This window comes from Neopsephotus bourkii, unplaced genomic scaffold, assembly GCF_033783945.1.
Source record: "Neopsephotus bourkii isolate Nb327-2 ecotype Australia unplaced genomic scaffold, CSIRO-AGI_Nbou_v1 NB_780, whole genome shotgun sequence".
Lineage (NCBI taxonomy): Eukaryota > Metazoa > Chordata > Aves > Psittaciformes > Psittacidae > Neopsephotus > Neopsephotus bourkii.
The window spans coordinates 2757932-2783501 of record NW_026901276.1 but is presented as its reverse complement, the minus strand read 5'-3'; the positions used below and the strand labels follow the sequence as shown (position 1 = coordinate 2783501).

Genomic DNA, 25570 nt, shown 5'->3' with positions numbered 1-25570 from the left:
TTAAAGATTAAAAATATTTTATTTACACTTTCTTTTATACACATTTTATACAGTTTTCAGTCTGAAACCCGAGCAGAGCGTATATGCAAGTCTGAGCATACTGTCTCCACAGCTAGGGAAAATTACTTTGTGCCAAGAAAAGAAAAAAGGCATTAAAACAGTTAAAAAGAGGCAATTCTTAAATTATTCAGAGGAGTTTATAGCAGCCCTGGGGTAATCATTAGACAGTTAATCCAAATGTACATGAGGTCATATATATACTTTTAATTTTCTATAGGAAAAGTATTTCCAATTGCTAAACACAAACACAGTACAGTTTGAAAATAACTTTTTCCATTAACTTATCAAATACTTATCAAATACATTCTTTTCAATGCAAACAATCTGATATTGTACACTGGGCTCATGTGGGATACTATAGCGGAATTTCAATCTCCAGCATATAATAATTTATTTTAAAAAGACCTACAAAAATAACAATATATAGGGAAAAATATTTAAAATAAAAACATAGCTCACTCTTCCCTTCACCTGTTCCCAGAACTGACATAAAAGTTAGGTGGGTCCCACTGAGGTAACAAAAGCCCCCTAAGAATAGCTGACTTTACAGTCCTATGTAACACTTTATTTTCTAGACTTACAGTAAGGTTTTCTACCAGAGCCATAAATAAAAACTACCATCTGCAAATAGAAGTGGTTTTCCCTCAGCCACCAACTTAATATTACTTCAAAGGTACTTGAAATTGAGCTTTGAAAGTTCTTTTAAAAAGATATAAACATTATTTGAAATTTGGGAAGTGAAAAACAAAAAAACAAACCAAACCCATAGCAGAGGGAAATCCAGGAAAGCTGTGCTCAAAATAGGTCAGTTTTTCTGCCACCTGCTACATACGTTTTATGAAGTTTATCCACACAAACTGGAACTTTACTCACCAACTTTCAAAAATAGAATACAGATGCAAAAGTAGTCGTTAGTATTCATTTTAAGCAGCTTCATATTGGTTTACAAATGTTAAATCTTAAAAAGTTAGCTACAGGACACTGGTAAGCTTTGTTTTAAATAGATCACACGTTTTCCAGTTACATTCTTTCCCACTCCTTCAGCAAGCCCTGCCACATGTGAAGGACCATACTTACTCAAGTAACTTCACCAGTTATGTATTTATTAATGGAAGAAGAGCAGGACAGATGTTTTCTTGGATGCCCCCAGCCCCATAACACTGAAGCACAAGTTTAGTAACATTTGCGCTTTTAAGTTTTCTTATAAGTATCTTTTAGTTTTCTACTCTCTTTGTATTGGACTGTTCACCTATGTGAAGTACACATCCAAAGTGTTAAAAGAATCAGGGGTACAATTCACTATTTAATTTTTTAAAAGGAAAAATAGATTTAAAACGCAAAACACCTCTACAAATGTGACTACTTCTAAAAAGACTTTGCCACATAAATGCTGACACAGCTTGAAGTTCAGTTTTAAAAAGCTGTTAGCATCTCCCCATAATGGTTTTGCAGAAGAATGGACATAATGAGTTAAACAATATTTGTCTTTTTTAACTGATTTGAATTTGTACCTGCTGAATTTTATCCTTTGCTTCCTGAGCATCAAGCAAAGCTTCGTTCCTGACTGAAGTAGTTACCACATTATCAGCACAAAAAATCCTATCACTTGCGTCTGTAAGGCAGGAGGTCCTCAAGAAAAAATGGCTGCAAATCTCAGAAACCAGAGAAATATTACAGTCACAAACCCTCAGAGCTAGTTGTAACAGGACTGTGCAGGAAGTAGGGCATCCACACTTTTCAAAATCAAGTAACATACTAAAGCAGCATATCACATGCTACCACTCGCCCCCCTTGCTAGCAGTGCTTTCTGAAACAGCAGTCTGTAAAATTGAGCACTGCCTTCCTCCAACTGAATCAATGGGGGAAAAAAAAAAAATCAGAAGGGTTTTTTTTGCCACCTAGTACCTCCCACTAGTACCAACACTTCGTGAGGAAAAATGGGCTATTTTTGAATTCTGAACAAAATTATCTGCCCCTAAGAGCAGATAGAGCAGCATGTGGAACAGGAACTGGCAGCGTCCAACCCCTTTATAGGAGCACTACACACTTCATCCATTCTTGCTCATTTGAAAACAAAATATCCCCTGGAGCTCATTACTAAATTAAAATTGGAAGCTGACACATTTTTGCTGTAAATATTAAAAACAAACAAACAAACAAACAAGAAACCCACCCCAAACTTAGAGTGTAACTCACTATGTCCACCTTTTTATGAAAATGCAAGTACATTTGGTGTTTCAAAACAGGTCATGTGTTAAATATTAAATATGAGGGGATCAGATTTGCCAGTATACCGTTATGACTGGGGTAGGAATAGAAGAACCGTCCCCAACGTAATAATCAAGGATTGTAGCTTACCTTTTTCTTGACAAAGTAGAGGCATTTAAATGTTTTAAAAATCCACTGTAATCTGATCATAATGCTCAAAATCTGATAGTAACAGGCCAATCTTATTAGCTAGCTTACTTTTATTTTTATCTAAACACTGAATTATCTGGAGCTAAATACTAAAAGCAAACAAAAACAGAATTTTATGTTAAAAAAAATAAAAATCCTTCTGATAATATTAAGTAACAAAACTGCCTCAAAAACTCCACTGCCATGGAAAAGAGAACGTACGGTAATTTCTGTTTCATGTTTGAAACAATAAAAGCATGGTAGAAATGTAAATTAAAAAATTCTCTCATACCTCCACAAATTCTAAACCTAACAAAATTCCAAGCATTCCTATTGCTGGAAAGATTACAGCCAGCTTCTCAATGGCGACACAACTTCAGGGAAGCTGAAATCAAGAGTTCAAGTTAGAATGTCACAGAATAATTACTATTACAATTCTTAACAAGATCTTTCAGAGCTGAGCACCTGAAGATAAATATGAACTTAAAACCAGAGCACCTCAAAACGACCTGGTTCTTCATGTTTCAAGCGTCAGTACTCACCAGTGACTTCAGTGCCAGCTGCTTAGCAGATAGAACTTCAGAAGGTGCTTAAGTGCAGACTCAAAATGATAACTTAATACACCCCCATCCTTACCGTTATTTTTAATGAAGTCTTTGCCATGTCTCTCTACTACACCTGAATTATGGAAGACCAAATATCCAGAACCATGTCCACTCCCCAGACTGGCCCTAGATAAAAGTTCTCTGTACTATTCATAACATGTCCATGAAAGCCTACACAGGCAGGATTAGCTTTTGCTGCCTCATAAAACTTACTGAGGAATGAGCTGGTGACAAAGAGAATAAAAACAATTTTAAAAGCTTGTTTTTATCCTTGTGCCCCAATATTCCATAAACTATGTACAGCAGAGCATTTTCACTTGCACACTGCCAGCACCTACTGGAGACAGTTCATCTCTGCAGCCATGCAGCTGATGAACACACAAAGTCTCACAATGAAACTGAGGTTTTTGCGTAAGCCTCACTGGCTTTAAGTTAAGCTATTAAAGTAAGAAAGTAAAATAGATTTCTAATTCAGTAAACTGAAATTTGATTAAAAGAGAAAACTGCAAACTAGTCTGAATAAGAAGGCTGAATATCAGTATTTGGTCCAGTCACTAGTGATGAAACTATGATGGCATACAATCTCTCTTGCTGTTGAAACATACTGAAAGAAAATACTGTATCAATAAATCATTTCTAATTAAAAAAATAAATAAATAAAAAAACCTAAATGTCAACTTGCCATATAGCTCCAAATCCTTACATCTAAACCCAGAACATAATTACTACAAAAATATCAAAGTACAAGAATGAAGAATTTTACATGTTGTTTTAACACCTATTGACTATTTCAAACTTAGTTTAGGCAGGTAGGTGTTGCATTTAACATAAGAAATACAGGGTGATTTTGGTCCCTTTGTAAGTGCATTCTTTTGAACCCCCTGAGTACTGTACATTCCTTTTCTACAGTGATTTCTGACTGGAAGATGCTGAGTAAAGTGGTCTTCATCACTGCATATAAAGTAGTCTTACTGCTTCACGTGAAACACAGTGGTATAAGATTTTACAACATACGCAGGTGCATGTTTCAGCATCATTTTGTCCCTACACATCTGAACTAAGTGCCCAAGTTAGTTGAACTTCTCCAAATCTTCCCTTTAGAGTCTAGAAGTGGCTGATTTCACACACTTTAAAATAAACAGAATGTATTTATAGTTCTTACCATTCTACAGTCAGTAACATCTGCAAGTTGACAAAAATAAAGGAGTTATTCAAAGCCCTCCTGGATGGACCACACATCTTGATTCAGGCACTCTGAGGTCAGTAGCTATAGCTGTGTAGGTTTTTTGTAAAAGAAACAGAAATGATACTAATGATCCAACCACCTAATTCCACATTTTCAAACCACAGTAGTTCATAGCCATTAATAACTATATTATTAAAAAAATTAAATTATACCACTTCAATATGAGTACAAAGTATTCCTATCGAAGTATGACTACAAGTGAAGTACTGAGAATAAACTGTAGTGTATCCAGCTCTGAAAACAACTGTGGGTCAAAGCAGTGCGGAGCATTTGCTTATTGACATTTCCCATCTTCATAAAAAAAGAAAACTGGGCAGCACATTCAAACATAAAAGAAATCAGGTAAGATGTGTTTTCTTTTTAAAAAATAATTTATAAAACAGCAAATTACTGACAGTTCATTATGAGCATTGATATAAAGAGTAGTTACTGAATCAATCAGTACATATTAAAGACAAGATACTTTGAAACCAAATGAGGCTTCCGGTTACTTAAGAAATTTGAATTATTAAGCTCATTAAAGGATAGCACTATACCTTAAATACAACAATATGGCAGAATCTGTGCACTAGTTAAAATATAATATTGTAACTGCACATAAAAAGATGTATTTATATATAGTTTTTACAGTGTATGCATGTGTGTATATATTCTTTACTCACCAACAAACATAATGCAGACAATAGAAGGCAGCATAGAAACAGTGGTATGAATATAAAAATGCTTTGTTTTCGATTTAGTAGAAAATGTGTAATTTGAATTTTGGCAGACTTACTGGTACTTCTATACAAAACCAGGAAAAAGGTCATGCAAAGAGTTTGAGATCATTCTTCAACATATATAAGGGAAAACAGAAACACCTACAGATTTGAGAATACTTTGCAATTCATGGGAAAAGCATTCAGAAGACAACATAAAAATAGAGAAATTGTTTAGTTTTGCTATTTTATACTTGGTTGTACCCTAGTACAGATGAGTTTTATTTTGAGGCTCAATAAAATTAAAATAAAGCCTTCCTCCTCTTTCTTCTACAAATATTTTGTTAAATTCAACTGATTTCAGAAGCGCAATGGTGTAATGGACATTTAAAAAAAAGAATAATAAGAAGAAAGTCTTATGGTCATATTAAAAAAAAAAAGCACACTCAAAAATATATTTTTCTTTCCCCTTACAATTATGTTTGTTAAAAAAACAAAGCTTTTACAACATCAGACCAACCATCAGCTGTTCTAATAAACTTGGTAAGTAAACTCCCTGTACCTCCTAAATGCTCTTAAGCATTTAGCAGTTCTTACACACAAGGTAATGTCTCTGACGGAATTCAACTAGTTTGTATTTTTTGACAAATTAGGTACAGCCTTTTGTATTTCACTGGGTTGTTCTTTCTGGTTTAGCTGCAACGTCTAACATGCTCCAACACATATTCAGGGAAGTGCAGGCTGCAGACTTGTAAGCCATCCAGCTTGCACGGCATCCTCGGATATTCATCTTCTTTCCATTTGTTTTCCTCTGGATCAAAGGTGAGAATTGAATCACTGTAATGACCATTGTAACAAAGGCCTCCAAGAACCATTATCTGTTTGTCCAGCACAGCTACACCATGACCACTCCTACCGATTGGCATAGAAGCCAGTATAGTCCACTGATCAGTATCTGGGTCATAGACCTCCGTGGAAGGACATCCTTGAGATTCAAAGGAGGCCCTCAGGATCACACAGACACCACCAAAGACATAAAGCTTACCATTATAAGAAATCATTTTGTGAAAGCATCTTGCATAATTCATTTTGCATTTGTTCTCCCAACAGTTAGTGACCACTTGAGTCCTCCTTGTTCGCTGTTCTACTGTCCCTTCTTTACTAGGATCAAACACACACACTTGCTTAGACGTTGAAGATGATGTAATTCCACCAGTGATATACAACTTGTTACCAAGAACAGTCCCTTCATGTCCGTATTTATTGACTGGATAGGGATCCACAAATTCCCATTTATCTTCAGTAATATCATAGCGTTCTGTTGAGTAAAAGGTTTCATCCCTGGTTCTCCCAGCCACTGCATAAACATACCTCCCAATAACTCCAACAGCAAACTCAGAACGTGGAACGGACATGTCTGCCATTCGTAACCAAGTGTTCTGTCTTGGGTCATATCTAAACACTTTGGACGAAGCATGAAACTCACCATCTGGCCCCAGTTCTTCCCCACCTAACAGGAACACAAAGTTATTCACAATGGCAAGGCAGTCTGGTCGTAAAGGTACTTGAGGACCCTCTAGCTCCCACCAGACCCTTGGTTTGTGCAAGAGAAGAATTTTACTGTTTACCATACTGTGTCCTATCATTCCTCTAAATACTGCAGTCTGGGGTTTGGCAGAACGTATTTTGTTCGATTTCATTTCCATCAAAGGCTGTTGGTGAATGCTATGAAAGTAATTCATGGCTTGGTCAACCTCATGTCGCAGCTGCCGGGAGTATCGATAAAACTCTGATGTTTTTACCTATGAATACATTTAAAAGACATTAAAATTCTGACCAAGAGAAACAATCCAGAAAACCTAAATGACTGTGTGTCATTATAAGATTATTTTACTTAGTTTCATTCAGGCAATCTTGAGAGTAATTGTATTTGTGCATGAAGGCTTAAGCTAATGTATTGTTATTCAAAATCCAGAAGGCAATTTAGTGATTAACAGCAATGACTAACATTTTCAGCAGAATACTCACACACAGAATTTAAGTTGGAATTAGGCACAACTGAAATCCCCAAGCCTAAAAATCATTATTCATTCTTTCCCAAGAAGCCTGTTCATTTTCTGCTTAATCCACGAAGCATCTAAATGAAGAATGAACTATTCTTTTGGTGTTGAAAATCATTCTATGCACCCATTCTGCGTTTACCAGGGCCTATCATTGTTAAGCTTTTGCTGAATTCTTGCAACGAAGCCCAAGGAGGTATTCCTGAATGGTAGGCTCTCCTCACACACCTATTTAACTGGGGTGGGAAGGGAAGGCAATCAAACCCCTCCTTCAGAACATGTGACTGCACTGACCACTCATCATGATGGTTACATTTATAGGTCCCCTCTACGAGTCTCCATGTTAACAAATGCCTTTAACACAAGAGGAAAATATCTCAACCTATAACCGTTTGGTTGTGCATTTATTTGGTAAATTGGTGGACATAGGCTTGAACTTCCTCTTCCCAGTTACGAGCTACCACCTTTGAATTACCACAGTAGTGAAGTGCCATCCCAATCCAAACAGAGCTACCCCTGCACAGCTTCACTGGAGTTGGCAGTGAGTGGAAGACTGTAATTCATCTTTCTAGGACCCTTCCTATTATGTAAGTCAATTTAAGCTCCCAAGACCAGTTCTGAGACAATTCCGAAAAGCATCCCTGTCTTGAACACTTTAACTAATCTAGCTCCAGAGAGCCCTCAGGCCACGATGTGCTTCTCTTCAAAGAGGTTTCATTCTTCCTTTACAGTCTGGTCTAACAAAACACTCTGAATTACACATCTAGAACAAATAAAACCCCACTAGATATGGCCAAATCCACAAATCCTCTATCAGATTTGATCCTAAGTCCCCATTTCTTTCACGACACCAGATTGCTTTCACACACCCCAAATGCCTTTAGTACCTACTAGCTTCAGAAAGAGAAGCAACGCTCAGAAAAAATGTAAGGCCACTCTGAAATCTCGAAGTGACCACACAGTAACACCAGAATTTACTAGTTTTCAGTATCTGTTCCCCCACCTCTTCCTATTCCCTGCCCCAAGTAATAAAAGCCTGTACCACCACTTACCTAAGGGGGGGGGTGGTACAAGTTTTCATGTATCTGAAAAGCAATTTGGAGATATATGTTTTTATACCTTGTGAATAAAGCAGTGGCTTATTCCATAAACACATATTACTAAAATGTTAACTTTGTGTTAATCCTTTCTCTTCCTTGTACAGTAATGAAGACATTCTGCTCTAAGATAAACATTTTTTAAACTTTTTGAAATGTTACTACTGGACGATCTGCAAACTGAAATTGTTTTATCTACCTGATTTTCAAAACTCCTGAATGCTAACCTATTGTTGTGATGTACTTTGTAGCTCAAGAGTTAGAGCGATTTGACAGTTTTATTTACGCTGTTTCTTCCCCCCCACACTTTTATTTTGACAAGCTCAACTTATCTTGGAAAAAGAAAATGGGCACATACAGATTGCAAATATTATTCTCAGAGCAATATCCAACTTCTTTCTACTGTATTTATGAGGGTGATTACGGAGCAAAAAGGTTTACTTAGGCACAGTGCTCATGAAACACCCACCCGTAAGGCCAACTTTTTTGGGGAATAATTTCTTTTTTCTTACTTTATATAAAGAATATATCGTAAGAATACAGGCAATTTGCTCATACGGCATCTGAATAAACCATACAGCCTGACTGAGAAGATAACTTCCAGCAAATATACTGGGGGAGAGGTAGCAGGGAAAACCATAGAACAGAAAAATGGTAAAATACAGAAAGCTTTAAAGGGTAAAAAAATTACACAGGAAATTAAAATAACAGATTCTTGGGTGGGTTACTTTACCCTTAAAATTAACTTTCAAATTCTAAACCAGCACAACTATTTCACACACTCCCAAACGGAAGCTATCATTTTGGGAATTGAAGAAAAAAGATAAAAGAATTTTTGTTCCACCTATATGCATTTCAAATTTTCTTGGACTGGTTATTGAAGACAACAGGATCAACATGCTAACAATGTGAAGCATGCCAGCAGGGCCTGGCAGAGATGGAAAATGTATTCTCTTCCCCCCTCAACATTTACAATTGTCTTTAGATCTAGAAACTGAAATACCAGCCAGAAACTGGAATTAACCCTTATATAGCCTCACCACTATACTTCTTTCCATAGCCTAAGCCTCATCCCATGAGAGCATGCAAAAGCAAACAAAGACTATCTCTCAATCCAGAGAGAATCTCAAGACCAGGGAATCAATCTATCAGTACTACTTCTCTTGACAAAGCACTGAAATGAAAGCAAAGCCTCAATCTCTTACCTTAAACCAGAAAGACATCAAGAAGCAAATATTACTATCAGTTATAAACAACTCTTTCAGACTGATGCTCTTGGGGAAGCTATCTACAAGAATAATCTTGAAGAGATGAACATAAATATATAAGCACTATAAATTCTTACAATATTCAGGGGAAAAAAAAGATTAAAAAAAAAATCCCAAACAAACAAATCACAAAATAGACTGATATACTACCTAAATTCTGGTGAGAAAAGGTAGTACGAGGATTCCTTGATTTCACTGTTGAGGAAAAATACCACTGTTTCTAAACTTCCAGCTTTCCATAGCACAACCTTTGCCATACAGGAGCAGTACCTCTCTGAAGGCTCAAATGATGGTCTATGACTGTTAGAATGTCTATATGAAAGTACAGACTGCTCAGGCTTGCCTGATGCAAATGAAGACAAAGGAAATGTAGGTCAGTTTGCCCACTTACATATTCACACGCTGTCTGTGTGAAATCTTCCAGAATTATTTTAAATTCCTATTCAGCCTTTCGTAAGGAACACCCTCCACCTACACTTCTGAATAATTTTACAATGCTTTTAATTACTTGTGAGTACAATCAAAAAAGAGAAGCATTAAAATTTAGGTGGTTAGGTATTAAAACACAACTGTGAATTGTGCATACATTTTGTTTTGGTAGGTTAAAGAACATGGCCTTTAGCAAGCCTTTTGTGGGGACTGCTGTCTGACATACAAAATAGGCTGAAGGAATTTCTTCCAACATTCAAAATCAGGCTTCTGCCATTACCCAGAAGTGGCAAGGAGCAGTTGATCAACAACTGAGTGCTTACCAACAGACTTATTTTTCTGTTAAGCTCAAATGGAGAAGCTCTAGAAGGAAAATGCCCTTATTACCAACATACTCAATTAGAGAGAATGCTCACAGGTTTCTGCAAAGCATCCAAAACAGATGGAAATGTACACTAACCGTGACGAGCCTTGAAGTAAAACGAATGTGCATTCTTAAGAGTACATTGTCAACTCTGAATTGATAAAAAAATATAAATGCATTTTCAAAGTCTAAAAAAACCCTATTCTGTTACCTTGCTGAAGGGTCTCAGAGCACATTTAAATTGGATTTCCTTGCCAACCCCAATCTTACAGTAAAAAGGAATTTAATCCAAATGCTAAAGCTTTGCTCGCGTGGTTTTTTTCACATTCTTTCAATTCTTTCTCTTCATTTTCTGGACAAAACCTTCTTACAGAGGTTCTGCTGGGATGTAGTGGTAATATAAAAGCTCCCAGAAGAACTCTGATGAGATCTACCTGTTTGCATCACCTACCAGTTACAATGGTTCACAGTTGGACTTTTAGCTACACAGGCAGGGAACAGCATAAACAAAATCAAATGTGTCATTGAAAGAAAGAAAATAATTAAAAACATCCACTACTCATCCCTGTCTCTACTCACACAGTAGGCAGTCAATACCAAAATCATCAAAGACCACCAAAATCACCACCATCCCTCTAGCCATGGTAAATTTGAGCTTGATTGCATTTTGAATCAGTGAAATACTCAGTAAAAACTGCTGGCTTTCCAAATTTATGCAGCTATTAATCAATACCTAGTTTTCTGCTGTATTGTAATGCCTACTTTTCTAGCTGAGCAGCTATACAACTTTTAGAATTTTCCATCTATATTTTATGAAACAGTAAAACAAAAAATGTACGCCATTAGTTTCTAATTTGAAAAGTAATCCCCACAAAAGAGTGGATACAACCCTTATGTTCATCATCCCCCCCAGAAAATTAAGCAAATTAATAAGCTGCAGGAAGAACAATGAAATGCAAGGCAAATGGTCTGTAACACAAATCTGACTTCAGTATTTGGAGCTTTTTTTTTTTCAATACAACTATATACAGCTATTGCCCTATTCATTTTTGTTAGTTGGGCTTTCAGAGAAAGCTTTCAAAACCGTGATGGAAGGCTGCTTTTGAAACACCCAAACTAAGTATCTAGTATTTGTACACCTGATAACTAAATCTTAACATGTTATTACATGAGGTAGATATTAGTTTGGTCCCTTCTATAGAACTGGTAAAAAAAAACATCACACAAAAGTATGGATGGCTCATAGCATGGTTCTATCATTTCTAGCCACATAAGCAAAGAACTATTTCAAAGGTTATAAAATTGTGCTTAGTTAAGTTTTCTACAACTGCCAGTTCTGAATGTGCAAGTGATGAAACTCAAACTCAACTATTAAGAATATAGAAGCTATGCTACACCTTTTCAATGAATAAAGATGGCATCTGTATCCGGCTTCTGGAGAGCACACTTTTCCTTGAAAAAACCCCTGTATTTTACTAGAGATGAAGCTGAATCAAAATTAAAGATTCATCAATCCTACTAAGTAGGATCTTTATTGTTTTTACATCTACTAATCTCTGACCATATTCTAAGTACAACTATATTCCTGTCAACAAATGTTATCAAAACATTAACATTAGATCAAAACATTAGATCATTGAGTCTAACCATTAATCCAACACTGCCAAGTCCACCACTAAACCATGTCCCTAAGTGCCACACCTACACGTCTTTTCATTACATGGTTGCCTCCAGTGTAAGAGAGATGAACTCAAATGATCTAGGAAAAATGCCTTCTATCACCAGCCTTTCTCAAGACTTACAGAGCCATGGATATGCTTCATATAAAGTGGAAAATACTACTTTTTCAAATAAAGTGGATAGTGGAACCTGTGTTTCTCCCCATATACTTTACTTCCTAACTATTCACCATATTCTTACTTCATCAATATTTACATTTTCCTGCATAAATCTACATCTATTTTAAGGGCTGAGGAACAAAAGGAGTATCTACTCATACTTCAGAAGCAGTTTTTCAAGGACAGTTTAGAATAAGCAAACAGGGTGCACCTTCACTTGTGCACTCCAAATGTACATCACATTTAGAGTCACGCACTCATTTCATTTTTAAGAGGACAAGTCATCCCTCTCAGATTGTAAATCTCTTCAGAAAAACGATGTAAGAAAGAGTGACTTAAGAGACCAAAAGATACCATCCTTACTGTGTCTTGCAAAGTTCCATGTAAGTTATTTATACATTACAGACAGGCATGGTAGTAATGCATATTAGAAAGATTACGTCAGAGTACATATTAGAAAGATTACGTAAGAGGACATGCCAGGCAGTATACAGCAACTACAGAGTTTGCTGAACTGTTAAGAATCAATCTCAGATTGTATTTGGTACATTCACACAGGCATTTAGTATGTGCTGGCTTCAGGAAAAGTATAAATTATGTTTGTGGATCTCAAAGAGAAAAAAAATGAAACCAATATTCTCCCCCTTCTACACTGAAGAAAGAGCTCTCCTTAGGTAACATCCAGAACACTTAAAAAAAAAAAAAAAAAGAAAAAGCATGGTTTGTATTTTGATGTTGGCTCCAACTGCAGTTGTCCTTTGTCACTTGTCATGCTGGATTACTCAATGCTCTCTAGCCAGGGTAAAATACAAATGCATTTCTAGCCACAGCAACAAATGACATACATACTTAGCTGTGCTTCCCTCTGCTGAGTTGTCCCACTCCAGAATCTGCACTGGCTTCTATCTGCTCCCACATAAAATTAATGGGAAGGGTATCCACAGATAAAGCTTTTGCATGTGGGTATATAAACTAGGATGTTGAAAATTACTTGTCTCCTTAAGTTGTATCTATCTGGCCATTTGGTAGCTGTCAGTATAAAACATGAGAAGCACTCTATGCAGGATTTACACCACGGATACCAAAACCAACTCCAGAAGTTACACCTAAATATAACGCTGAAGACCAACATGTACTTTTCACTTGTGCTTACAGAAATTTAACTGAAGACAGCTTGATGCTTGAACTTAGATCCCAAAAACACAAAGAGCTGAAGCAGACTCTTTCATACAAGTCTTACCCTGGTAGACTGACCTTAAGGATACTTTATGAATCCTATCAGTTTTCTTACTGAAGGGCTTAAATGTTGTAATAATAAGGTAAAAGCATTTTTAAAAACAAGACACTACACAGCATCTTGCAGAGTTCAGCTCTTACTAGTTGGAAATCTCTTAATCCAATGTAAACATTACATTACTGTTCTAAAACAGGTATTTATTCTATTATTTGTCTATTGGCTAATATAGAATCAGAAATATATTTCATGTATTATTATTTCCTCTACTCAATTTACACACAATAAACCCAACCCAAAATACAAAACCTCACTTGTTTATGAATTGCTTTTACAATTTAAAATACAAATAAGCATAAGCCTTACTACCAAAAAGATCCAGTAGCCCTTAAAACACCAAGAACAATATAACATTATCTGTATATTTACTAGATACAAAATAAAAATATATAGGAAATTTATTTGTAAGACCCAACAAAAGCATAGAGTCTTAAATCCCATTAATTCACTGAAAGGTTAAAACAACACAAGTTAAAAGTTGTATCTTGCCACACAAAATTAACATTTTTTAAGACAAACAGCACAGTTTAAGTAATTCTTGACCTGAATACCCTTCTGTTACTAGCCTGCAAGAGAGCTCCTTACAAAGTCTTGTAATACCCTACTGTTGACAAATACTCAGTCTCAGAACAGAAAACAACTCTGTATGTGTGTGTGTGTCTATTCTTCAACAGAACAGTACAAAAAGAAAGTTTTCTTTTAACATCTTGTTACATACAATGATCAACTGAATTTCAGATCACCTGTTACAAAAATTCTTCTGGTATTTAAAATAAATCATTACACTTCACACTGTCAATAAGTTTGGACTGTATTATGTGCCTTGTGTAGCGCCAAATGTATGTGACCAGGGCTTACTTCCAACTGCTGTGTAACAACAGTAAAAGCACTGAAGATACAACACTAACACCATCCTTCAGACTTAACAGCAGATTCCAGTTTCCACTTGTAAATAAATAACTGTACTTAAAACACATAAAATCTACAGTCGCTATATTTTGATTTTATTAATAACAGTTATGCCATTCGCCCTACATACTCTATGCAGCTCTAAAATCTTTGGAAAGCAAGAAGCAACTTGTGGAAAACAGTAAGAATGACTGAAATAAAACTTCTATTAACACAAGTGACCTTATTTTGAAATGTCCTTTCCATAAGAGTTCACTTTAAAACATGTATTGTAAACCTACCTGTTCTCCAGTCACTGTACATATTATTGTCTAATAATCAGATGACAATACTTCCAGATGTTTGTCTTCTACTGTTTTATTAGAAAAATAAATGCTATCTTTTTATTTCTCCTAATAGGTTTGGGAATCTTACCTATATAATGGCATGCTGCCCTAGCTAAATGATGAATCCTGTCTATTGCTTTTCAAATGCACCAACCTTCTCAAAAACACTGGATGGTGTCATCAAACAAAACCTGATGTTCTGAATGATGGTGTCCGTATGCCTCCAACGTCTTCTATCATGGCGCAGCCAGGCCTGAACAGCTTCATACAGCTCTATCTCTGGAAACCTGCTCAGATGGTCATTATCCAAGTAAGACATGAGCTTCTCAAAGCTCAGATATGAAAGGAAGTCAGGTCTGGACATGAGTGGCACGAAATTCTCTAGCAGGAAGGAATCCAATTTTTCCCTGACTCCTTCGATGTTTACACCAAAATCATCCAGAAGTCTCATAATTTCTGCACAGTTTTCTAAGCAGATTTTAGCTAAGAGAAAAGAGCAGCAAAATTTTACCACCTCTATAAGCTGGACATACATGGCAGCCTGAAGGATTTCATGAACAGTGTTCATACTCAGTTCAATAGTTCCATAGTACATGAATTGGAGGACATGACTGAAGCCTGTAGCTGTCAGACCTTTCAAATGGATTTTGTCCTGATCTCGTTCTCGCATATCAGCTGTGAACATAATCCTGAAGTAATCACTCTGGGTGGCAAGCAGTGCTTTATGGGCCTGAAATTGGTGGTCTTCAATGACAAGTGTGACATCAAGAAGCAATCCCTCCTCATACAGTGCTCTGAATCCAGCAGAGACACTGGTGTCATGGATGGAGGAGCTAAACCCTTCCACGTCCCCTGCCATGAATCACCTGAGGGGAAGAAAAAATAAATAAATAGAAATAAAAATAAATTGTTATTTCTTGTAACATATCACATGCCCTTCCTGACCAGACAAATCCTGAGACTGTTTATATTAAAAGTCTTCACCATCCTTTTGTTTTCTCTTCAGCTGAAAAAAATCAACTTAAGAAACAAAACATAAATGCTAAATATTCCCCCCCCCTTTCATTTTAAAGAAAGGGAAATAAACAATAACTATGTGGTCCTGACAAAATTATTCTACACTCCAAGCTACTCAGTGGCCAGATAAGGAAGACGCAATGTTAAAAAGGTTGTCATATAGGTTTTTCCTTCTCTCTCCCTCAATCTTTCTGAAGAATTTATCTCAGGAGTGCAATAAAACACCTACTCTTGAATATCAAAGGTTTCAGAAAGGAAGCCAAACTTCCTTAAATTTGGAAATAAGCTCCAGTAGATCTGTACAAGGTATAACCTAAAAAAAAAATAAATAAATTTAGTATCTTTAAAAACGTTTATCAATTTGCTCAAATGTTATTTCTAGGAAACTGAACATTTTCAGAGATATTATTTGTGTGTTTCACTTCTGCAACAACATAATCGTCACCGTGTTCTCCCCCTCACCCCTGTTTCTTACTACAGGGAGTAATTAAGGGATGAGATTTATAAAGAGCAAAATACTATGGCAACAGGAAGCACTGACAAGATTAGGTCACAATAAATAATATTCTGTATACTGGGTTTATTGAAACTTAATTGCTTCTAAAGCACTTGAACATTTGCAGATGCAGTGTTACTTATGTGCAAGCTACAATCAAACTGTAAAAAAGAAAAAAACCCATAAAACAAACAAACAAAACAACAAAAAACCCCCACAAAAAGGCTAGCAAGATTCTACCCTGTTAAAGGAAGACAAATATTCAACAAAAATCCTTATAAACAAACTATTCCAAATCCACAAATTTCTCATAATATTGCTCAACTTCCTTGGGTTTAGGTACAGTGAAGTTGCACAAGGCAGCTTGAACCAGTCCAACAATTTATCACTAGTCAGAGGGCAAAGATACACTCCATTCTCCCACCCTCTCCTCATCCTGGGGCCTGAGCTCCTGCAGCCTACTTTGAGATATTTCTGTGGTTTACCTGACTGCTTAGAAAGCCAAATCAACCCATAAACGTGACTGAAAACTAAACCAAGGGCAGGGGACGGGGAGGAGAGGGAGATGACAATGATGACACAGTACACAAACCACCAACCCCCAACACACACAAAAACTCAAAACCAGAGAGCTTTCTGCTTATTAGTGAGCAGACTTCTAACTTGACATTGCAGGGAGGGTGGCATAAGAGCCAACGTGATGCGGGGGGCAGGATATCACATTTGAGCAGCAACAGGGAAAAAGAGTAACATCTTTCCTTTTTGGCATTAACCAGCTACTAGGAACTGGTTCAGCCATTTCAATTTATCTCACCTTAAATTACAGCACAACATTAAATTACAGCACAACATTCACTCATTTGTGCATTTAACCCTGAATTTCCTATAACAAAGTTAATAATGCCTTAGTACTGATAACCTATATGAAAAACTAAATAATACCACTACATTTAAAAAAAAATATTATTTTCAAGGCTGTAGAACTTTACATAAGTATATGGACCCAGAACTGACTTAGGACCCAGGTTGGCCCAGGTTTTACAACTTCAGAGCGTTGCTATCACCCACTTCCTCAAGTACTGCATCCTGACTGCTGCCATTGTAACTGGAATGTAATTTATTGAATCCATCAATGGATAATCATCTCCTCTCCTTAATTCATCAGCACACATCCTGGAAAACAAAACTGGAGACACGTTTTGTCCATGTAAAACTAAAATGGCAAGTAGGTGTTTGCAGCCACACCTCATGGAATCAGCACCACTCCTATACTGTGGGACCTGCTGACCGGTTCTGTGCACAATAGAGTAAATGCTGGGAGTGCTCATGACAATTAAGGCCTTATGTTAAAATTCTAAATTCCTGTAAGTAAGCAGCAGAAAAAGAACAGAACTGACAATGCAATCACTTTCTCACCAGTATCCATGATAGCACACTACTCTCAATGTCACTGAAGACAAAATGATAGCTGTTCTGAAGCTTCACATTTTGAGTCTCTTATTCCTGAACACAGTACAGGCCTACTAAAAAGAAAAGTTCCCGTCAAATATTCCTTTTAGTTGTTGTCAATTCTTGCACCAAAGCAGACAAGGAAATAATTACTTTACTAATTTTTGACCACCTCAAAAAGAAGCAACAAACTGAAGAGTAAGCATAAAGCCTGGTTTTATGGGAGTTTGTTTTCTAATTTGATTTCCAGTATCAAATGAAAAGGTAAACACTAGCTTTTTTCTTTCTTTGTAACTCCTCCCCTCCTGACCTCAGTTCTCTGATCTGAGATCATATTTCAGTCTTTCCTATTTAAGAGACTTAATGGCCACTTGCTTTTAAGTGGGCCACCCATTTCATAAAATGTATAGCACCCTGAAACTATCACCTCTCAGACAGAGAGTCCTGGGCAACTGGCTTTAGGTGGTGCTGCTGAGCAGAGGGAGGGGACCGGATGACATCCAGAGGGCTCTTCCAACCTCAGCTACACTGTGATTCTGTGATCAAGATGCTTTTACATAGAAACTGCACTGATTGATTGGTTATGTTTTTGCCTATCCATCCTTTTAATTCTGATTAAATAGATATAAGACACATACAGGCAAAAAAAAAAAAAATCGGATGGAAGCTACCACCCCTCAGATTTTAAATTGTCAAAAAATAAAGTGGTAGCAATCACCAAAATACATTAATCTGTAAAAATAATTAAAATCAGAAGTCAGCTGCAAAACACTACTGTTGACAAAGTGGTCAACACTGAATTTATTATTCCAGACTGTTTTCAAAAACATGGAGGTTTAAGTCACTTAATCCTTATTTTCATATCCTCGCTTGTATTATTTTTAGAAAATCTATAGTTTTCAAACTCCAAATATTTTTCATCCCGAACATCAGACAGCATTTAATAGATTATTTAAGTAGAGACAAAACCAGAAAGATTTCTTCATAACATCACCCAGACACAAATTCTGAGTGAAAAGCTAAAGACCACTTGTCTTCCTGCATTAGATAGGAGTAAGTACTCTTTTTTTCTGGCATAAAGCCATATACAGTATCAGCAGATGTATTTTTCTTTAAAACACAAAAATGCATTGGCCAGTGCAAATACACAAGGGGGTTAAATAACACAGAAACCGGGAAAGTAGGTAGTCAGATGCGTATTAAGATGAACTGGTAAAAAATCTTAATTTCTACAGCTAATAACCTCAGTCAAAAGCAAACAGCAATGTGGTAGTTCAAATATTAAAAAAGCAATACAAAATACTCTCAAACGAAGTCAATTTTCTAAAGCATAGCTGTGCCATTCCTCCCACACACACACTTGCAATCTTAGATGTAATTCTATGCACTATTCAAACGCTGCAGCTTATTTCCCAGAGGACAGCAACATAATGATTTTTTTCCATATTTTCAATAAAAATGCAAAATTCAGTTAGATTTTCTTCACACATGCAAACCACATAAAGCACACTTAATCCTCAGGAAGACACGTAGCCTACAGTGGTCTATAAGACAATTGGAACAAAAAAATCCAATGTACAAACAACAAGGAGGGGGGATCTAAGTTGATATTCTGCATTGTTCTGCACATATTAGAGCTGATCAGTATAATGCAGCACAGGAAGTAAGATTCTCTGCAGAAAAGCAAAAAAAGAAATATGCTTAACCTTACTGGCTTTTCCTGACATTTTCTCCTCTTTTAGCATATAATGCATTACAGACTCTACTCCGTGCTGTAAAAGCACTTACTTGGAACACTGATTTCTCATCTTTATTCTGCAGCTGTAATAGAAGTCTGAAAACCCTGTTCCAGACTGCTTTTTCTTGCTAAACAAGGAGAACCTTCTTTCCTCAGGGTGTCTGAAGCTCCTAGTCACAAGCAGAAGAAATGGAGTCTAAATGCAAAGAAGGAAGTTATGGAATACCCACTTTTTGCTTATGCTGAAAAGATGTAAAAATCTATCCAAATGCAGTACTGCCTGAAAAAGAACTATTTAAATAAGTCTGTTTATGTAATATGTAAGCTTATATGCACTTTCTAGGGATAGAAATGTTTTGTTCTAGAAAGTATTGACATTACCACCTCTAACACACCAGCTGGAAGGCAGATTTCTGTTTTTCTTTACTGCTGTTCCTTAATAGCTCATTTGAAATGCTGAGACAGACCTAGCAAGTTCCTGTTTACAGATCATGAAGTGCTTATTCATTCTACCTTCGTTAGAGAAATTCTGAAAAAGCACTTATGTGAACACAGCTCAATTTATTATGTGAATTCACATAATAAAACACTGTATTTACAAGTTGCATGAAAGGATATTACACCAGATATACAGAACTATACTCCGGTTACACAAAGTAATAAAATAAGAGTTTAAAATCCAGTAATCTGTTCCATCTATCCCATGCCTTTCATCCATCAAAAACATGCATTTAAATGCAATTTAAAAGCCATTACATATGCTTTATTTAGTGAGGTGCATAGCAAAGACTGCTGAGAGCAGAATTCTTCAACCCTAATTTGTTAAAACAAACATTTTCCTGCACAAACAGGACTTTTCTCCACAGTCAATGTTTCAGACATACGAAAACACAACACACACAGGCATTTGAACATGCAAGGAAAACATTCACAACTGCACATATCCATCACTAAAACCTGGGCCTCTGAATGTAGTGCACTGCAGTGAGAACACAGTGAGTGTAAAAATAAGTATTTACACAGTACATGTAATTTATCCTCCAAATTAAGCTTTTATTTACACAGTTTGAGGCTAAAACTATTCAACTTTTCCCAAACCACCACTTTTCATCATAATTCTCCACTAACAGCAGAAGGAATGATGTAGAAGTAAGACAGATCAACAACCAGTGGATATCAAAACTTTCCATTGCTAAAACAATTGCAAATGTAGGAAACACACACATCAAGCTTATATGTGCTTTATCCAAAACCCTTCAGAACGAACATGCTATGTTTAAGAAATAATTTATCTTAAACACATGGTAGGTTCACCCTAAGGACTTCACCCAATCCGTGCTGAGAATTCAAAAAACACTGGATTACTTTGGAAGCAAGTAGTCAGGAGCTTACTGATTGCTCCAGAGGAACCAGACTGCCAGAACTCGAAATTAAAACTTGGGCAGTCCTGAAAACTGTCCACACTGTGCAAAGAACTTTGCAGGGGCACGCATCTGACCATGAGAGCTCCTCTTACCCCTACCCATGTTGCCATCTCTGAGCAATCTGCATCAGTTTGTAACAACAGCAGCACTTCGTAATACACCAGCCATCTCTGAGGTCATCTTGGTTAGACTAGAAGCATTACCAGAACTAGTTATAACCAAACATACTAAAACTCGGTATGGATTGTCCCTCAGTTCTGTACACGTCATTCTAAGTATGCTAGAACCCTGATGAGCAATCCTTAGCTCTTCTCCACAAAGAAGAGTATTAGAAGAGTGTTTTGTTCTCTTTTCTTTTTGAGAAATGCCTAACTCAAGCAGATGTGGTGTTGTTTGCATAAGCAGGTATTCATAATGGTCAGGTTTCTCAGGTCACATTACACTCTGTTCCTAAAAATTTAATCTATAACCCAATTCAGCCTTTCTGCACAGAAGGATCCAAATGTTACAATCACACACAAAATATCAGAACAATTTTGTTTCAAAATACTGTTAAAAATATAGTTTTCACATATGTTCAATTTAGACAAATACTGACTACAAGTTAGAACTCTCCATTTTATAACATGAGCCTCCAGAGAACAAAATATGCTTCCCAGCTTAAATCAAGCTTTTGATGACTATCATTCTGATGAAAGTAGATGCTTGACAAGCATTTTAAGACTGCCAGACATATGCATCCAATGTAGTTACTTAGCTAGTTTAACTTCACCTAACTGAATTTAAAGTCAGCTTCTGTCTCATCAATGAGATACACATTGGTTTCTCATCAGATCAGCCCATTATGCAGATAACTACACTTCAGAGACATTAAAACAGTTTAAACCATTTGGCTAAAAGCTCATTCCATCACTATACCTGTACAGAAAAACATGCTCCGGAACACGAAAACATGCTCAATGCTCTTCCAATTACAGTTACTGATAGCAGAACAGGTGCCCAGGATAAAATATTTTTAATATATCCGTAAGAAAGAATATTGTCTTTAACTAGAAAAACTTTTATCACTAATACCTCAGAGTTAAATATTAGCATTGAAAACTACGTTTGCCACTGCTCTTGAAGTGGACAGGCCTGCTCTGAGTATCAACATTCCTTTTATATATATTTGTGGTTTCTATAATAAATTTTTCCAAATGTAAGAAAAAATATTAATAAAGAGTGATATTCTCAATATGAAGAATCTTGTCAAGAAAATCATGGTGTATTTTATACAGAAAAGTAGCAAGTAGTAAAAATAAAATCCTATAGTTTTGGACTCTCATCACATAAATTTTTAGCATAATAAAAAGGTAACAAGATAAAAGTAATATTTAAACTATATTAGCAAAAATAACTTTAATCTAAATTAATTGAACTACCCCTTACAGTTGTCTGTTATTATCTGTGCATTTGCTGCTAACTTAATACTTTTAGCATCTTCTGCAAAAATGAAATTAGTGAGCTTGTGCCTTTTGTTCAGGACATAAAGCTTTTGACCTCATTGCCAAATGTCAATCTCATTTATCAGAAAGAAAGAAATCTCAAACTTACTAAATTTCTACAGGTTTCCCACAAATTGGCAGCTAGATAGTGTCTCCAATGTGAGCTCAACAGTTATCTGTTCTACTTTGCTTGCTGAAAGGCAAATCAACACACATGTAGATTCAAACCAGCCATAGGGTATAATTAAGAGAACTGAAAAGAGATGAGTGACTGTGGGAAAGTTTATAGGACATGTGTCAGAAATTAAACTCCTTAGTTAGGTGTTGGAAAATAGCAGAAAGGCTGTTGGCGTGTGGTGGTATGCTGAGGGAATATGAGTGTGAACTGGGGCAATGGTGGTGAAAAGAGCTGGGTTATTATCCTAGGGACGGGTATACACAACAAAGAAGTTAACAGGAAGCCAGACTTCAGTAGTTCTGCCCTTTTATCCAGTAACAGTTTTACGGTTCCCCTATTATTCTAAAGGAGAGGGGAAAAAACAACCGAATAGCACACCACCCCACCCCCCCAAGAACTTGATATTTGTAAGCAACATTTAAGTATTTCCCAAATAAGCCAAAGCTTCAGTACCAATTCCTGGGCAGCAATCTACTCGTTCAGCTCAGAGATACTTTTTTCTCTTCCAATGCTACTGATCGCGAAATAGCCATTTTCGGGGAACGAACTCAGATGACCTACTTCAGCTTATCGGTTTGACACGTTTTGCACCACTCTGCTGTGAGCGAAAGCTCGGAGGCCGAGTTACTCAACGAAGTGGGCAGGCGGGCTCTGAGTCAGAGACCGAGGGCAAAGAGCCCGAGGCGCCCGGCTCGGGGCACGGCCGCCCCGCGGGCGCTCAACGCTTTCACTGCGCCCGCCCGTCCGGCACCGCTCAGCGCAGCCCCGCAGTGCCCGCCGTCCCGCTACACCCTGCCTCCCTCCGCCACTCCCGGCGCCCGCGGGCACCCGGCCCACCACCTCCACCCTCCGCGGCCGGCTCAGCCCTGGCAGGAAGGTCCCCGAAGACCAGGAAGGGGCCTGGGCCGCCCCCAGTCGGGCACGCAGTGGCGGGAGGGCCCAGAGGACCTCGGTGGCGGCTTCACCTACCTCTCGGCAGCGGCGGCACTGAAGACGCAGCTCCTCCCGCTGTACCGGCGGAGAGGGGTACCTCTGTGTAACATAAAGCCGGGGGCGGCAGCGGCGGAGGGAGGCGCCGGGGGACTGAAGAGAGGGGCAATGGCTGAGGCAAAGCCAGGAGGAGGCGGAGGAGGCGGAGGAAGGGGGGATCCTGGGCTCCCTCCTCCCTACGGTCCACGCTCAGGGGGAGGTGGGGAACCGCCCCCCGCTGCGCCGCCCGGGGCACCGTCGCTCCTGCCTGGCCTCGCCCCCGGGGTCCGCGCAGCTCCCGCCCGTCCCCCGCGGCTCACACTTGTTTACCTTCTGCGCTGCTTAGCACGGCTGCAGCCGCCATCTTCCCCCGCGAGAGGCACCCCTCGCCGGCCGTCACTTCCGCCGCCACCTGCGGGCCCGGGCGGAGGAGAAGGGTGCGCGCCCGCAGCGGCAAAGCGCCGCCGCCGCGCTCCCGCCTCAGGCGGCCCGGCCCGGCCTAGCGGCCGGTCCCCGCCCCGCGGCGTGACCTGTCCCACCTGCACCTCCCTGCCCCATGAAGAGTCAGCCGGTCGCCGGGCCGGCCCAGTCGCCGCCGGGATAGCGGGCACGCCCCGCGGGGAGAAGTCCCTTGACGGGGGCCTGGCCAAGCGGCACCAGCAAGGATCGTCTGCATGTGGCTCACAAGGACGCTCAGCCGCGGCCGTCCGCTTTTGGTGTCTCGAGAATGTGTGGTTTTCTTCCACCCCTCGGCCCTTAGGCCGGTTCCCGCCACAAACTACGGCCCCTTTCCACAGGACTCAGTTTTCCAGGGCAGAAGCCCCGCTCGCCTGTAGAGTTGCAACCCACCCCGCTAAACAGCCACCCCTGCGAGCAGGTTGCTGCGTGCCTGCCCTGACGCCGGGTCAGCCGCAGGTGCTGCCAGCCGATCCTGACTCCCTTCTGGCCCCAGGCCGGCAGCCCTGCCAGCCGGTGTGGGAACCAGGTCACCCTGGGTGAGCCCAAGGGGCCAGGGCCGCCAGCCACCACGGGCGCTCTGCGTAGCTGCCCTTGAGCAACAAACTGCATGCAGGTTGCGCATGCATGGAAACTGCAGCCCAGCCTGGGGTGAACAGGGCTTTGTCTTGGCACAAACATCACCTCCTTGCTTTATCTTGCCTTTGTAAATTCCAACTTTATTGAGGTAAACTAAATTACACAGACCTTCGGTTTGCTACTGTCACCCCGACAGCGTTTGCTACCTTACTACGTACCTCCCTGTCACCTCCTATGTCACTCACTGCTTTAAATAGCAGACCACAGGCTGCCATCTCCTCCCTGTTTATTGCTGTTCCCATCTCCTTCACTGCCTATTTTCAGTCTCTCATTGCCACCCCCACCCCATTCTCGGTTTGTAAAACAAGAGCATGCCTCCTCTATAGCTGCCCCCCCCCCAAGCTGACTGTCCTTCCCACCCTCCAGTTCCACACAAAGAACCAGCAATCCCACGCACTGCTTCACAAAAAGACTTCCCACTGCTATTCCCACTCTCCTCAACTGCCCTCCTACCGCTCCCTCACCGCCTACTTACTCTAGACTACAATCAACTTGCTCTCATTCACTCCTTCATCACGGCGGCCTTATCACTCTCTGCTCAGCACACTTGATGCTACTCCATCTCATCCGCTTACTCAGTAAGTTTTCCCCATCTTCCTGTTACTCGTGCACTTACGGTAAAACAACCGACCTTTGAGTACAGATTGTGTCAGACAGCTACCGTTCCTGTTGCCTAACCCTCAAAGGAAAGACATTCTCTCCCTTATTCATACGGTATGTCTTCCGCCACACCAAGCATATACCCGCTCACATCTCATGCTTCAGAAAAAAAAAAAAAAAAAGGGAGTAAAAAGCAAGTTTCTCATACACAGAATTATACAACCAAACCTCTGTGCATTCTCTTGCCCTCTTCAGACTTTTGACCTTCCTAGGTCAGAGAGGATGAGAAAAGCTAAGCAGGACCATGTTGGTTTTACCTGACTGTCATTTTGCTGTTTGCAGTTCGTGGCAAGCTGTGCCTCAAGATGATATTCAGGTCTCTCCTACACACTTCCACAGAAAAGGAGCTCAAACCTAGCAAAAAACAAAACCAAAAAAAAAACCCAAAACAACAGCTTTGACATCCTTATTCTTAACATTTTAAAACACAAAACACTGCCACCCTCCTCTCCTTCACATTGGAAAATTT

At 38.9% G+C, this 25570-nt stretch overlaps 1 protein-coding gene across 7 annotated transcripts; it reads right to left on the bottom strand.

The window, feature by feature from the left end:
* KLHL15 (kelch like family member 15) lies at window positions 1-25548 on the bottom strand. 7 transcript variants are annotated; one of them, XM_061355149.1, is made up of 5 exons: window positions 25359-25548; window positions 19342-19487; window positions 15838-15921; window positions 14746-15457; window positions 1-6808 (listed from the first exon to the last, which is right to left on the bottom strand). In XM_061355149.1, exons 4-5 carry the CDS (start codon window positions 15448-15450, stop codon window positions 5699-5701), a joined length of 1815 nt encoding a protein of 604 aa, XP_061211133.1. In that variant the 5' UTR covers window positions 15451-15457; window positions 15838-15921; window positions 19342-19487; window positions 25359-25548; the 3' UTR covers window positions 1-5698. The 7 variants fall into 7 exon arrangements, with proteins under 7 accessions (XP_061211133.1, XP_061211132.1, XP_061211134.1 ...); XM_061355148.1 differs by lacking the exon at window positions 25359-25548 and adding an exon at window positions 23347-23668; XM_061355150.1 differs by lacking the exon at window positions 15838-15921 and having other exon boundaries at window positions 25359-25455.
* Between the last annotated feature and the right edge of the window lie 22 nt (window positions 25549-25570).

Coding starts and splice junctions, on each gene's coding strand:
- KLHL15 (XM_061355149.1), bottom strand. CDS start 15,450: ATGGCAGGGGACGTGGAAGGGTTTAGCTCCTCCATCCATGACACCAGT. Junction 6,809..14,745: donor CATCCAGTGTTTTTGAGAAG/GTTGGTGCATTT, acceptor ATGTATTCATAG/GTAAAAACATCAGAGTTTTA.